The sequence below is a fragment of the Microtus oregoni genome, unplaced genomic scaffold, assembly GCF_018167655.1.
Source record: "Microtus oregoni isolate MIOR12 unplaced genomic scaffold, Mior012 000018F_ref0000195, whole genome shotgun sequence".
Lineage (NCBI taxonomy): Eukaryota > Metazoa > Chordata > Mammalia > Rodentia > Cricetidae > Microtus > Microtus oregoni.
In genome coordinates this window covers 1,164,649-1,180,938 of record NW_024543077.1, presented here as the reverse complement: position 1 = coordinate 1,180,938, position 16,290 = coordinate 1,164,649, and the positions used below count along the sequence as shown (strand labels likewise).

The 16,290-nt window shown below is 47.3% G+C and overlaps 1 protein-coding gene across 2 annotated transcripts; it reads left to right on the top strand.

The window, feature by feature from the left end:
• Positions 1 to 51: 51 nt before the first annotated feature.
• Positions 52 to 15,714, top strand: LOC121458742 (mth938 domain-containing protein). Of its 2 annotated transcripts, none has more exons than XM_041668051.1 (4): positions 52 to 208; positions 8,710 to 8,859; positions 14,227 to 14,322; positions 15,537 to 15,714. In XM_041668051.1, the coding sequence occupies exons 1-4, from the start codon at positions 77 to 79 to the stop codon at positions 15,675 to 15,677; spliced, it is 519 nt and encodes a 172-aa protein (XP_041523985.1). In that variant the 5' UTR covers positions 52 to 76; the 3' UTR covers positions 15,678 to 15,714. The 2 variants fall into 2 exon arrangements, with proteins under 2 accessions (XP_041523985.1, XP_041523986.1); XM_041668052.1 differs by having other exon boundaries at positions 136 to 272.
• The last annotated feature ends 576 nt before the right edge of the window (positions 15,715 to 16,290 follow it).

Here is a 16,290-nt window from a genome sequence, read left to right as displayed (position 1 = left end):
GGAATGAAAACAAGGGGAGCGGGGCGGAGGGGCGGGCGGCGAGCCCGGGGGGCGGGACTCGCCGGGACGGCAGCCAATGGGGAGTGAGGGGCGGGGCGCTCGACTAGCCTCGCCCCAGGCCTGGGAGCTGAGCGGCGGGGAAGAGGGAAAGCGCCCGGACTGGCGGACTCCGGGAGCCGCGGGGAGCAGCGGGGAGCAGCGGCGCTCCGTGAGTGATCTCCGGGACCCGGGGACGGAGGCGACCGGGAGAAGGAGGGGAAGTTGGACGGAGGGTAAAGAGAATGGCGGCTGGGAGTGCGATTGTGGGGAGCGGTTAGAGAAAGTGGAGGAAGGTGCGGTTGTGGCCGGGTGCGGGACCGTGGAGGAAAGTCTCTCGGGAAGGTCGCCAGGGGCTCTTGCCCTCTGCGGAGGGTTGTGTGACTGAGCTGTTCCTGGGGAGACACTACACAGGTCTCCTCGCCCCTGGTAGGGCTCCCACAGACAGACCAAAGTACAGATAGCACCAAAGTCCAACTTGGTGAACCCATGAGTTTTATTTTTACAGGAGTCTGTATGGGTGAGGGTTTACGTACAGGAGCAGAAATGACTCAAAGACAGCTGCATCTGTAAGACACACAACAGCTCGGGTGACAGCTCCCAAAGCTGGGAACCCAGCACGGTGACAGCTCCCAAAAGCTGGGAACCCAGCATGGGTGACAGATCCCGAAAGCTGGGAACCCTGCACTGGTGACAGATCCCAAAAGCTGGGAACCCTGCACGGTGACAGATCCCGAAAGCTGGGAACCCAGCACGGTGACAGATCCCGAAAGCTGGGAGCCCTGCATGGGTGACAGCTTCCAACATCTGGAGCACCCTGCACAGTCTGCAGACAGCTCAGCAGGTTGGAGAGTAGTGTGGTTTCCCAGAGACTCTGCTCTGAACCCCTTCAGCTGATGGTTTCTAATTCTTCCAGGCAGCTGGTCTGATCCCAGAGTCTTCTGTGAAGCCCAGCTTCCTTCAGTCTGAGGGGTGTTCTCAGCTTTTATCGCTAACTCTGGCAGGGAGGGACCTGGTGAATCTGGCCGGTTTCAGGGACTTCCTGACGCGATTTTTGTTTTACTTTCCTGTTTAAAGAGCTTCCTTGCCTAGTGGAAACTCTTATACAATATTGAAGCGCACGAATCTCAACAGAGTCCCAGGGCTCACCAGCGGGGAATCATTAGTGAGGAAACACACACACACACACACACACACACACACACACACACGACAGAATCTGAGAAACCAAGCTCTACTGGAGGAAAGACTCTGGGCTCAACTCAGGCTCTGAGAGTGAGCTAGGACTCTAAGTACAGGACTGGGAGACCGTAGAACAGCAAGTTTGATAGGAAGTCGAGTTCCATTCCACTGAGGAGTAAGATGTAACATTCTCCCAGAAAGAATCCCAGTGCTGCTTGGGAAACAATGTATGTATGCTAGCAGCCGGAATTTTGGATTGAGGCACACCTGAGTCCTACTCCTAAATACTTTATAACCTTCTGAAGTTCCTCCATTACTTCAAACATCGCTAAAGAGAAGTGATAGTATCTCCAGCATGGATAATTCCCAATAAAGTGGTTAGTGTAATTCCCTGCCACATTGTATGTACTTTAAAATACACTCACTCCTTTAATCCCAGCCGACAGTGAGCAGAAGCAGAAAGAGCGAGCTCTGAGTTGAGGCCAGATAGGGCTACGTAGTGAGAGTCTGTTTCAAATAAACAAATCTTTCTTGTTATCAAAAAAAGACGTTCCAGTAGGGCGGTGGTGGCTCATGCCAGCACTTGGGAGGCAAAGGCAGGCGAATCTCTGTGAATTTGAGGCCAGCCTGGTCTACAGAGTAAGATCCAGGGCAGGCGCCAAAATTACAGAGAAACCTTGACTCAAAAAAATAAAAAATAAAGAAAAGGTGTTCCTATCATTTAAGTTGAATGCAGCTATATTTAGCCTACAATTTATTACTTTAAGCCAAAGTTATAAAGGTATATTTAAAACTTATGTAATATCTACTACCTAAAGCTAATATAAAGCTACATATATTATGAATCATATAAAATAAGAAAATGAATGACTAAATATAGATTTCTTTTAATGGGCAGATGATTATGCCAGGAACATGGAAAAGGGCTTCAGAGATAATCATTGAATCTTGTTATACATTTCCAGGTAAAAAGAGGGAAAAATCATAAAGGTCTGTATCATTTTCATTATCAAAGAAACTTGTTTTTAAAGAGAAAAAAAATTGGGGCTGGAGAGATGGCTCAGAGGTTAAGAGCATTGCCTTCTCTTCTAAAGGTCCTGAGTTCAATTCCCAGCAACCACATGGTGGCTCATAACCATCTGTAAAGAGGTCTGGTGCCCTCTTCTGGCCTGTAGGCACACACACACAGACAGAATATTGTATACATAATAAATAAATAAATAAATATTAAAAAAAAAAGAAAAAATTTCTCTGAAAGAAAGTTATTACCTAGAATAATGATTCTTTTAAGATATCATTTGTGTGTGCAGACTTTTGTGCTGCATGCCTGGAGGTCAGAAGACAACTTCATGGAATCCCTTCTCTCCTTCCACCTTTTTTTTTTTTTCTTGGTATTTTGAGACAGGATTTCTCTGTGTAACAGCCCTGGCTGTCCTGAAACTTCCTCTTGTAGTCTAGGCTGGCTTCGTACTCACAGAGATACACCTGCCTCTGCCTCCCGAGTTTTGGGATTAAGGGTGTGTGCCACCACTGCCTAACTCCTTCCACCTTTAATGAGTTCGAGGCAGCCCAGTCTCCAGTGAGTTCCAGGACAGTCAAGACTACACAAAGAAACCCTGTCTTGAAAAATCCCAGAAAAGCATAGGCTTTGATGCTGTCGTTTTCTTTACTATACTTAATTCACAGCCTTATCCAAAGGGGACTGATAACTAAGGCTGGGGCTTCTGCTTTTCTAACCCAGACTGGAATGAGAGCACAGCCCTTGGGCGTGGATCTGAAAATTAGATCCATCCAAGGATAAGAGATGTCTTGCTACAAAGCAAAATTAAGGTCATGCTTTCACGAAGTCTGTTGTTGAAAAACAGTAAACAGCACACGCCCACGATACTGTTGCTGTTTGGGGGCCTACACACTGATGTGGACCACAGAGCTGCTAACATGTTAGTGGTAGAGGAGCCCCTGCCCTGAGCCTCCTCCGAAGCATGCCTCTGCCCTCTGCCGTTCTTGTTGTCCAGTGCTGCTCCGGTGAGCTGCAGCCATAGGATATCAACACAGATACCAAGAGAACTTCTCCCAGCACACCACTTTCGTTTCTATGTAATCTGTGTTTATGCTGCCTCATTCTTAAATATTTCTAATATGCCCCCAGCTGACAGCCGTAGATTCAAACTGTGACTCATGACTCATTGGCGTGTTTTCACCATCAATTTAGTGCGTCAAGATCAAAATTATACTAAAAATGAAAGAGAATTTTTAAAAAGGGAAATAATGCAGTCAGTCTAGGGGTCCTGAAGTGACACACACAGTCTAGGGGTCCTGAAGTGACACAGTCTGGGGTCCTGAAGTGACACAGTCTGGGGTCCTGAAGTGACACAGTCTGGGGTCCTGAAGTGACACAGTCTAGGGCCTTGATCAGGTCATTTTTTTTCTCCCAGTTAAGGAATTACAAGGCAGGAAAAATCTGAGGTGCAACAGGTAAGAAGCAAGAGAGAAATCTAAACACCACCGACAGAATCAGCAGCTGAAGAAAGACTTTGAGTGAGGGTTGGAAACACACACACAGCAGGCACAGAAAAGAAGAAAGCCCCCATAAAGCAGAAGAAGGACTCAGGAAGCTGAAAAATGCAGTCTCTCTGTGTGCTGGGGAGGGGGGAAGGGGGGCGAGGAGGAGGGTAAAGCCTCTGAAGAGCCTTCCTCCCTAATTTAGGATTGGTCAGTTTGTAGGAAGCTAGGATGGTTGACTGAGAACCATTGTGTGGCAGGTCCTGAGCAGGCCTTGAACTTGTTGGGCCAGTCCCTCACAGGGTGCCTGCTGTGAGAGGCAGAAGCCTACGGTGCCTTTGTTATAAGCTGTAGGGTTTTTATTCCAGTCAGAGGTGAGAAAGACTCTGGCCATCTTCTGAATTCGCCACCTTTGTTAACTAGCCATGGCCCCCTCCCTGTCTGTCTGCCTACCAGGAGGTCCATCTCCTAGTCTCTCAACAGGATCCCAAAATACTAAGCATAAGTATTGTTTTGAAGAACCAGTCTGCCTCCATTTTAGGTTTAAAAGTCATCTTTTCTTTTTCTTCTTCTTTAAATGAGCATCTGTGTGTTGCCTCCATGTTTGTCTTTGTGAGGGTGCTGGATCCCCTGGAACTAGAGTTACAGACGGTTGTGAGCTGCATGTGGAAACTTGAACCTGGTGCCCTGGAGGAGCCTTCAGTGCCCTTAAAACCCTGAGCCATCCCTCCAGCCCCCTTAAAAAGCCATCTTATAGTAAAAACAAACTTGGCTCATTCCTGTTTATGACTAAGTCTGTTTCTCAAGGACCCGGCTATGCACTACCTGTAACTTTAACTACAAATGGTTTTTGTTCCAGGAAACAGTAACCATGTTTTTGTGTCAAAGCGTTTTTATGACTGCCTGTTACTATTACTACCTTGATTCAACCACCTTGCAGTCATGCCTTTGTTTGAGCAGGTCCTTAGAACTAACTCTGCTTATATTCTGCTCCTATAACCCAGTCAGGGTGCCCACCAAATTCCTCAACTGGAAATCTCCTACCCCGAGCTATAAAAACTTGTCTTCCTCATGTCCAGCCTCTTGAGCCCCATGTACGTGAATAAAAAACCTGTTTTATTATTATTAATTAAAGCAAAAGATCACTTTAATTAATTGTTTGTTTTAATTAATTTAGCCTTGATGATTTGGGTCAGTGTCTCCTCCCATCTTTGGGATTAACAACTTCACAGTAATGATATACACAGTAACTAATGGAATTTATCCCAAGCATACAAAATTTGCTTTAACATACAAAAATCAGTCTCTATATTACATCATATTAACAGAATAAAGAGAAAGGACCATTCATTTCAATGCATGCAGAAAAAAAAAAAAAAAAAAACCTTTGGCCAGGTGTGGTGGTGCGTGCACACCTTTAGTCCCAGCTAAACTCGGGAGTCAGAGGCAGGCGGATCTCTGCGAGTTCAAAGCCAGCCAGGGCTACAGAGAGAAACCCTGTCTCAAAGAAACTAGAGTAGCAACTAAGGAAGAGCCAAGAAGCCCTCATTCCTATTTCTATCAAACTGAATGGAAGGAGGAAGCCACTACCTCTTTAGTGCAGAGGAGATGGAATCGGGGCAGTTGATGGACTTGCAGAAGAATGTCTGTAGTATCCAGACAGTGTGGTGAGAAGATGGGCTGACGGACCAGGTTGCAGTCACCACCCTCTTCAAGCTGCTCAACCTCACAGAGTTACCGTCCATACCAGAAAATGGAACTGTGGTCTGCCTCTTGTAGTATCCTGAAATTGGTTCGTTGTTCATGTTGATATCATTACATTAGGATATATTTTACACATTGGCTTTTGAGCCATGAGGATGTTTAAACATTAATTTCAAACCAGAAGGATTTCAAACATCTTTGTAATGTTTGCTACAATGTAAATGTAAAATGGGGACTGGAGAGATGGCTCAGTGATTAAGAGCACTGGCTGCTCTTCCAGAGGACCTGGTTTTGATTCCCAGCACCCACATGGCAGCTCACATCAGCCTGTAACTCCAGTTCCAGGGGCTCTTTGTCCTCTGTAGGCACCAAGCATGTTCATGGTGCACAGAAACGCATGCAGACAAAACACCCATACACATAAAATTTAATAATAATAATGAGCATGGTGGTACAGACCTTTAATCCCAGAGTTCAGGACACAGAAGCGGGAGCATCTCTGTCAGTTCTAGGCCAGAGTGGTCTATATAGCAAGTTTCTGTTCGAGTTCTGGTCCAGTCATGACTACATAGTGAGACCCAGTCTTAAAGAAGTGCAGAGAAGCTTCTGGCTTAGATCTAGAAAGCTGGCTGGGGATGGCTAGAGAATGGGGAGAGGACAATAATACCAAAGTGACCCACACAGGACACAGAAAAGCTGGGGCAGGTGGGCGGTACTCCAGCAGCAGCAACAACTACCTCAGCACTTCTGGACTTCAGGGTGGTGGTTGTTATGTACAGCCCGGGGCAGGGGTCAGCTACTCTCTGTAGGAAACAGGAAGAAGGGAGAAGGATGCTACCATTGCTAGTATGCACACTGATCAGTTGTCCGTCAACACTTGGAGAAGAAAGAAGACTTTGCCAATTCCCCATGAGTCTGAGGCATTGATCCCTGTAATGGCTGTACATTCAGAGTATCCCGCACTCGGCTTCCTCCTTTCCCTACAGACAGGAAGGAGTTAAAGAGATGGTGCATCAGATAAGAGTGCCTACTGCTCTTGCGGAAGACCCCGGTTTGGTTCCCAGCAAGCAAAGTGTCTCACAACCATGTGAAACTCTAATTCCAAAGGCTCCAGTGCCCTCTACTGGCCACTATGGGCTCCTGCATGCAGGTGGTGCAGTTTGCTCGTGCAAGCCTATGTCCACACACATAAACAAAGATAAACCTTTTTTTTTTTTTTAACAAAGGGTAGGGAGCAGCACTGAAATGTGCGTGGCTGTAGAAAGGGCCACCTGAGAGTGTAGCAAGGTGACCATTTGCAAGTCATAAAAGGGTCTCACCATGAACCAACCATGCTGGCATATTTATCTTACATTCTGGCTTTCCAAAGTGAGAGAAGAAAGTTCTGCCATTGAAGCCACCTGTGGCATTTTGTGTTAGAAGCCATAGCACATGTCCCAAGGCACAGATACAGGCATCCTCTGCTCACACCAGTTTACTATTTCCCATAATTCATTTTGCTGCTCCTCAAAAGTTTTCTTAGGGACAGGGGACAGCTAAGTGGATAGAGGTTGACCACCTGGATTCCATCCTGGGATCCCACGAGGTGGCCGGAAAGAAGCAGGTCTAACCTCGACATAAACACGATGTGACTTGCACACACAGACTGTAAAAATAATAACAATTTTTTGACGGGTCTCACTGCGTGGCCCTGGGTGGCCTCAGTTAGCTGCCTCCGCTGACTGCCGAGGGCAAAGGTTACACCATCATGCTCAGTAGTTTTAGGTTTTAAAAAATTATCTTGTGTTTCTGAAAAAGGAACTACTTTGTTGGATTATTTAGTTATTTGTTGGTTGATTGATTGGTTAGATGAGACAGGATCCTTCTATGTAGCCCTGGCCTCCATTTAAATTAAATTTACAGCCGGGAGGTGGTGGCTGTTGTTCCTAATTTCTGACTGGCTTTCTTGTCTGCGGGTTAGAGGGTAAAGACATTACGTGGGTGCACTTTTAATGGGGGAGGGGTAACAGCGGGCAGGTAAAGGTGTGTGGACACGACAGGAGAGGGGGGGAGGAAAAAGGGACAGGGTCATAGCGACCCTCGCCTTTTAACGAGGAATGCAAAGGCTTCTGGGAAATGTGTCCGTGGTCCAGGGGAACGCTGGGAACTGTAGTTCCGCAAAGGAATAACAGTGGCGCACGCCTTTAATCCCAGCACTCGGGAGGCAGAGGCAGGCGGATCTCTGTGAGTTCGAGACCAGCCTGCAGCCTGATCTACAGAGCTAGTTCCAGGACAAGCTCCAAAACCACAGAGAAACCCTGTCTTGAAAAAAAACCAAACAAATAAATAAATAAATAAATTTACAGATGGCAAGTGATAATGGTTGGAAGTAAAGAACTTCCTTTGGGTGACCTGCCCGTACTTAGCTTATCATGGCTGGCTCCCACAGTTGCACTTAGGTGCCTACAGAATGTGGATAGGGGACTTCCTGGGAGCTGGGAACTCAGTGGTGTGTATAAATAGGCACTTAGTAGTTTTAATTGTGGAGGGACAAGTAAATGCTTTATTTTCAAAAGCAAGGTGTTGAGCTTTTTTTCCACTTTAATTATTTTGTTTTGGTTTCATTGTTGTTTTAAGTTTTTTTTAAAGATTGGTTTATTTTATGTATATGAGTGCCTTTATGCCAGAAGTAGGCATCAGATCCCACCATGTAGTTACTGGGAATTGAACTCAGGTCCTCCAGAAGAACAGCTAGTGTTCTTAACCTCTGAGCCATTGCACCAGCCTTGGCTGTCCTAGAACTCACTTCCTAGAGCAGGGTGGTCTTGAACTCTGCCTAGAACACCACCACACGTCACTAAATCTCCATTTCCAGACTTTATCCTGAGGGTTACCTCTGGAGTCTTTAGAATACTTGTCATCTCTGCTCTCTGTGCTTTCGTGATTCTGGATCCCAAGAATAATGTCTATGTCTTAGAGAAATGCTCAGTAACTGGGCAGTGGTGGCGCACACCTTTAATCCCAGCTCTCAGAAGACAGAGGCAGGTGGATCTCTGTAAATTTGAGGCCAGCCTTGTCTACAGAGTGAGTTCCAGAACAGCCAGTGCTACACAGAGAAACCCTGTCCCAAAAAACAAGAGAGAGAGAGAGAGAGAGAGAGAGAGAGAGAGAGAGGATTTACAATGGGGTGAGAATCTTGTTAGAGAAGGGTACCTCGTGTGGAGAATTGGGGCATCTATCTCTGGATTTTGGAGTGGTTTCAACATTCCTTAGTGACTGACTTGGCGCCTTTTTCTTTAACTTCAGATTGCAGCTTGGTTACTGATGGCTTCCCCTAAAATTGCTTCCCTCTCTTGGGGGCAAATGAAAGTGCAAGGCTCTACCTCAACCTACAAGGATTGCAAAGTATGGCCCGGAGGCAGTCGGGCTTGGGACTGGAGAGAAACAGGAACTGAGGTAAGATTCTGTGATGAGACTGGCTGACGCTCCAGGAGGCTGACCAGTGAGATTCAGTGCTGAGACTGGCTGACGCTCCAGGAGGTTGACCAGTAGGCTTCAGTGATAGACTGGCTGACCTCAGGAGGTTGACCAGTAGGCTGCAGTGATAGACTGGCTGACGCTCCAGGAGGTTGACCAGTAGGCTGCAGTGATAAATTGGCTGACCTCAGGAGGTTGACCAGTAGGCTGCAGTGATAGACTGGCTGACCTTAGGAGGTTGACCAGTAGGCTGCAATGATAGATTGGCTGACCTCAGGAGGTTGACCAGTAGGCTGCAGTGATAGACTGGCTGACCTTCAGGAGGTTGACCAGTAGGCTGCAGTGATAGATTGGCTGACCTCAGGAGGTTGACCAGTAGGCTGCAGTGATAGATTGGCTGACCTCAGGAGGTTGACCAGTAGGCTGCAGTGATAGATTGGCTGACCTCAGGAGGTTGACCAGTAGGCTGCAGTGATAGATTGGCTGACCTCAGAAGGTTGACCAGTAGGCTGCAGTGATAGATTGGCTGACCTTAGGAGGTTGACCAGTAGGCTGTAGTTATAGATTGGCTGACCTCAGTAGGTTGACCAGTAGGCTGCAGTGATAGACTGGCTGACCTCCAGGAGGTTGACCAGTAGGCTGCAGTGATAGATTGGCTGACCTCAGGAGGTTGACCAGTAGGCTGCAGTGATAGACTGGCTGACCTCCAGGAGGTTGACCAAGTAACTTCTTACCTCCTCTTCTCTGCCAAGAATGTTCATCACCGTTGAACTGCCCCTTTTGAAGTACATAATGCAAGGCTGAAAGCTGGTTGAGAATACCGACTACTCTTCCGGAAGATCTGATTCGATTAGCGCTCTCACGGCGACTCACAACCATCTGTCACTCCAGCATCCGTACAGACATACATGTAGGCAAAACACCCATGATGGTGTACAGACATACATGTAGGCAAAACCCTCACTCACACACACACAACAGACTACACAATGCAATGTAATGGACCCAAAATTCCACTCATATTCATGAACTTGTACAGTTGCTATTCTCGGAATTCTGGGATATATTTATTAACCCCCAAGAGAGCCCCTGCAACCGTGAACAGCCAATGCCACTTTCTCCGTCTGCACGTCCAGCTCCTGGAATGACTTTTTATTTGTTTGGGAATTCAGTCCTAAAGCGGCAAAACTATAGGCAAGATCAGGCTACTGGCTTGGTGTTACAGGAGGGGCCGCTTGTAACACCTGGCCACTTAGCCCCAAAATAATCACACAGAAAAATTAAATCACTGCTTGGCCCATTAGCTCTAGCTTCTTATTGGCTAACTCCTACATATTCACTTAACCCATCTCCATTAATCTGTGCATCACCACGAGGTCGTAGCCTAACAGCAAAGTTTCAGCACGTCTGTGTCTGTCTCCAGCAGTGGCTCCATGGCTACTCTCTGACTCCACCCTTCTTCCTCCCAGCATACAGCCTGCCTTTCCCCACCTAGGTTTGTTCTTCCCTGCCGTAGGCTCAAAGCCGTTCTTTATCCATTAACCAATAAGAGCAACACAGAGACAGAGAGACCTCCCACACCAGCTTGGTTGAGAGGAAAGAGACCTAGACACACATGTTGAAGGGAGAGGTGGGCATCGGGACTGGACTTCCAGCTCCTTTCTGACGTGGTTTGCCCTCAGAACAAAGCTGTATGTGGGCCTGGCGATCCCGTATTACAAGTGCAGCAGGGTTAGGCCAGTGCGGTTTGGGTCTGAATCTTATGCACTGCCCCACAGAATCCCCCATTCCTGGGCATGCCGGCCATGGGCAAGCATGTAACAGAAGACCCTTTTCAACCCGCCTTCTTAGTGAGACAGTGGGAAGGTTGCTGACACTCAGGGCTCCCATAGCCAGAAGCTGGAGGGAGGGAGGCTAAGATCACTGTGGAGAACTGTGGTCAGAAGTTTCACCCTTACTGTGGCAGAAAAGGAGCCAGGGCCCTGGGAGAGTCGAGATTGGCAGAGAGGCTGGCACTCAGGCGAGGGACAATGAGAACACAACCCAGACAATATCTAGAGGGCATAGACTCCCGCCATCTTTACCGCAGTACAGCCAGCGACTAGTACTCCTGCTGTCCATGCAAGCCTGTTACTGTGCAGAAGGGAAAGGTTCTTTGAAAGCTTAATTTAGCCATGTTTCCTTTTCAGTTTAATCATAAAATTTCTGAGCCACAAAGGATGAAATCCTCTTGTCTAGCTGCTCTACTGGGTAGCAGTCAACACACTGCTACGATTATTAGCTTTCCCCCAAGAAAAACCTGAGCTTCACAGCCCTAGGCTGTGTGATAAAAAGCCTCTTAATAGAGAACAGAATCATGCTCTGTGAGAGCCTCGGTTGCCTTGAGGACCTGGAAGCATACAGGAGCTGAGGGCAGGTGGAAAACAGCACCGCTCCGATTCCAGGTTCCCAGAGAAGCTGAGAGTAATTGCTGTCCGCGCCTGGATCCACTGGCCCCTGCTGTTATCTTTTACTGCTTGGCGCACGACACTGTAGGCCTGCAGGTCAGCACGGCTGAACCCGTCAGTGCGTTTCACTGAAGCAGCAGCTCTGCTGGGTTCCCGCTAGCTCTAGTCTGACTGCCGAGGATCACAGTGTTGCCTGCTGACAACCTCCCTGCACTTCCAGCCGCCAGCGGTCCTGTTTCATGATAGCCACTGCCCTGAAACAACGTGCGCCCCAAGAGTCGGGGAGGGGGTGGGGTCGTGGCTCTGTTCAAAACAGTTGCGAGTCGTTGTTAAATGAAGTAACTGTCCAGGAATTTGCATAAGTGCATTTATTTAAGGAAGGTGAAGTTCTCCAACCCTGGCCTGTAATTCTAGTAAATGTTCACTGTGGTCACTGTGGCTCCAGAAAAAAAAAAAAAAAACACTAAATTTTTTTAAATCATGTTTATTAGTTTAGTTCACGGTGGATCTGAGATTGATCAGAGAGTGTGGCCTGAGAAGAGCGTCTGATTAATTCTTTTATAGTCTTAATAAATAGTTGTGATCAATCCCAGCACGTGGGAGGCAAAGGCAGGCAGATCTCTGTGAGTTCGAGGCCAGCCTGGTCTACAAGAGCTAGTTCCAGGACAGGGTCCAAAGCTACAGAGAAACCCTGTCTCAAAAAAGCAAAACAAAAAAAAGTTGTGATCATGTATGTCCCTTTTCCAGTTTGTCCTTAAAAATGTTCAGTATTGCCGGCGGTGGTGGCGCACGCCTTTAATCCCAGCACTTGGGAGGCAGAGGCAGGTGGATCTCTGTGAGTTCGAGACCAACCTGGTCTACAAGAGCTAGTTCCAGGACAGGCTCCAAAAACACAGAGAAACCCTGTCTCGAAAAATCAAAAAAAAAAAAAAAGTTCAGTATTTAAACATTAAAATCTGCAGCTGAAGAGATGCCTCAGAAGTTGTCAGCGCTTGTTTCTCTTCTAGGGGACCCGGTTTACAATTGTCTGTAACTCCATTTCTGGGGATCTGACACCCCTTTCTGACCTCCAGACACTAGACATGCTCCTGGTACACAGATATTCATGTAGGCAAAACACATGCAAAACACACATAAAACCAAATCCATAAACTTTTTAAAGTCTCAAATACTTTTCTATTTTTTATTTTATTTTGTGTGTATAGGTGTTTTGCCTGCATGCATCTCTGTGCAACACTTGCATGCAGTGTCCAAAGGCGTTGGACCCCTTGACTGGAGTTACAGGCAGTTCTGAGCCACCATATATGCCGGAACTCCAAACTGGGTCCTCTGGAAAAGAACCAGTGTTCTGTTGTTGTTGTTTTTATTTATTTCATATACCAACCACAGTTCTCCCTCCCTCCCCTCCTTCCACTCCCTCCTCATCACCCTCCAAACCACACACACACACACACACACACACACACACACCTCATCCACTCCTCAGAAAGGGTAAGGCCTTCCATGGGGAGTCAACAAAGCCTGGCACATTTAGTCAAGGCAGGACCAAGCCCCTCCCCTCTGCATCAAGGCTGAGGAAGGCATCCTGCCATATGGAGTGGGCTTCAAAAAGCCAGCTCATGCACCAGGGACAGTATTTTGGTTTTTTGAGGCAGGGCTTCTCTATGTAGCAGCCCTGGATGTCATGGAGCTTGTTGTGTTGACCAGGCTGAAAAAGTTTTTGTATGAACATGAATTTTCATTTCAAGATTTCTTTTTTTCGCTTTGGTGGGGTTTAATTGAGAGAAAAGTCATAAAAAAAAAAAAAAAAGGAGGGAGGGGATGGGGGAGACTAGCCTCTGGGAACAGGAGCTGTGGAAGTGTGGAAGAGGAGAGAGAGAAGGGGGAGTATATTTGGGGGCTGGGGAAAAGGCTCAGCAATTCAGAGCACTGGCTGCTCTTGCAAAGGTACTGAGTTCAGTTCTCAGTAACCACATGGTAGGTCAAAACCGTTTGTAATGAGATCTGGTGCCCTCTTCTGGCCTGCAAGTAGACCTGCAGGCAGAACACTGTATAGCTATTTTAAATAAATCTTAAAAAAAAAAAAATCCTGGAGCTGGGGGTGGAAGGAACCATAAAGAAACCCTGCCTCAAAACAAGCAAGCAAATAAATAATAAAAGCGGGAAGAACAGGGAAGTGCAAGCACCAAAGCCTTCATTCTCACTGCACAGAGAAGGAATCTGACCTGGGCGCAGAGGACCCAGCTGGCAGTGGTAGAGCTGGGATTTGAACTCAGACACACACTGCTTCTGCTCTACTGAAGGCTCTTTCTGGACTCCAGTGCTGAGGAGCAGCCTTGAAGTCTGAAAGGCTGAAACCTAATGACTAGATACAGCTGTGATTGCTCTATAGAGTCCCCACAGGAAAATCTTCTTTTCCTCTCCTTCCTCCACTGGAGAGCTAAAAGGCTAAGAGAGGGGACAGAATAAAATATTTAAAATTACTTCATTAAAATTGAAAAAACAAACCTAGAGTCTGTAATCACACCTCCTGTGTGTGCATTTTCCCGTGGCTCCTCTGAGACAGGCAGGTCTTTCTGCGCTTGAGCACACACACACACACACACACACACACACACACACTCTCTCATTTGTTTGGGTTTTTGTTGTTTTTTTCTTTTTTTTTGTTTTGTTTTGTTTTGTTTTGTTTTTCTAGAAAAGGTTTCTCTGTAGCTTTGGAGCCTGTCCTGGAACTCACTCTTGTAGACCAGGTTGGCCGCGAACTCACAGAGATCCACCTGTCTCTGCTTCTCGAGTGCTGGGATTAAAGGTGTGCATCACCACTGCCTGGCCAAAAAAATTAAAAAATAATTCTATTGTGAAGAAAGCTTGGTACCTCTGTTCTCTCCTCCATACCCAGCATTCCCCTGGAGTGCAGCCTGCAGATGTGAAGGAAGTCGCTGAGAAGGGCGTGCAAACCCTGGTGATTGGCAGAGGGATGAGTGAGGCCCTGAAGGTAGGTTCTGGTGTCCGCAACATTCCTGAGGACAGACATTGTCTCTTGGACCGTAGCTTTACACATACCTCCTTCGCTGGAGTTCAGCTCCATGTCATGCCCTCTCGTTGCTGAGCAGTAAGAGACCGAGGATGCGTGAGACTGTGTACATGATTCCACTTTGTCAGAAGGGGATTTCCAAGTCTGTGCCCAGCCCTGACTGTGGTTTTTTGGTTTTGGTTTTTTGTTTGTTTGTTTTGATTTTTGAGACAGGGTTTCTCTGTAGTTTTTGGTGCCTGTCCTGGAACTAGCTCTTGTAGACCAGGCTGGCCTGGAACTCACGGAGATCCTCCTGCCTCTGCCTCCTGTGTGTTGGGATGAAAGGCCTGCATCACCACTGCCCGGCTTAGCCAGCTTTTCTTAACTTGAATCTACCTTTCGCCTCTGGGCTTTTATCTTTTTCTATTTCTGTATACCTTATTTTCACTCTTACGCCTCTGCTGGCTGTGTGGCTGACCCCTAGCGTCCTCTTCCCCTTGTTCCTGCTCCTCCTTCTCCTCCTCTCAGATTTCTCCTTTTGTTTACCCTCTCTGCCTGGCAGCCCCACCTATCCTTGCTCCTGCCTTGCTATTGACTGTTCTGCTCTTTATCAGACCAATCAGGTGCTTTGGACAGGCAAAGAACCACAGCTTCAGGGAGTTAAACAAACACATTAAAAACTGCAACCCATCTTTGCATCATTAAACAAATGTTCCACAACATCAATAAATGTAACGCATGTTAAAATCATAGCCTACAACCCTATCCCTGATTCATAAACACAGAATTAAGAGAAATAAGTGCTGAGTTAGATTCCTTACCCAGAGTTACACTGCTGGAAAGGCTTCAATCCAGGGCTGAGTCAAAATGTCGTATCCCCCTTTTCTTTTCACCAGGGCTAAAGCATGGGTATGAGACCCTTTGAGCACGTGACTGTGGTCTGTTTTTCCCACCCTGGTATTGGGAGTGAACTCGGCCACACGCATGCACACACTCTGAACCACTGTGACTCCAGCTCCTCAGAGGCTTTTCTGAAGCTCACTGGGGCTCCCTGCCCCATGCTGGAGTGATGACGCTCCAGGTGACTGAGAAGTGACAGGTGCTCTGATTCTTCGAAGTACACTTGCCTTAGGACAGGAAAGAAGTCTCTGGGGCCCCTTTCCCCCTTCTTAGTCATCTCTCTCCCTTCTCTCCAGGTGCCGCCATCCACTGTGGAGTACCTCGAGAAACAAGGCATTGATGTGCGGGTCCTCCAGACGGAGCAGGCGGTGAAGGAGTATAATGCCTTGGTTACCCAAGGGGTCAGAGTGGGAGGCGTCTTCCATTCCACCTGCTGATGGAGCCCACGGAGGGGAATAAATCACTAAGCAATGATGCCTTGCCTGTCTCTCTTACCGTTCTCCACTGCAGCCCCCACCGTGCATTCTGAGCATGGGGTTATGTCTGGGGCTGGATTGACAGAAGAGTAAGGCGGAGTTCCTGCCCTCCAGGTTGCTCAGATCAGAAAGCTTACTGAAATTCAGTAGTGCAGCCTGTTAGGTTCATACAGAAAAGGTTGGAAAAGTTCAGAGCATTAAAGGTCTCATCACAGTTGATGCCTTGGAACCTTTATCCATAAAGCCAACTTTTGTTGGTGGGCTTGGGCAGGGTGGATTCAAGATGGAATCACTTACATGGCCATGCCTATGTAGAGTCCTGGAACTTGCTTTATAGACTTCTCCTGCCTCTGCCTTGTGAGTGCTGGGATTAAAGGCGTGCGCCACCACTGCCCAGTTTAGTTTTTAATCTTAAGGATGTGTGGGAGAGCCAGGCAGGGCAATACACAATTGTAATCCAGCACTGCAGAGGGGAGGGGAAACCACAAATTCCAGACTAGCATGGTCTACGTACCAGAAGCCCAGCAGGAGCACAAGGAGGGGAGCTGGGAAAGGATGACCTGATGGAGAAGCA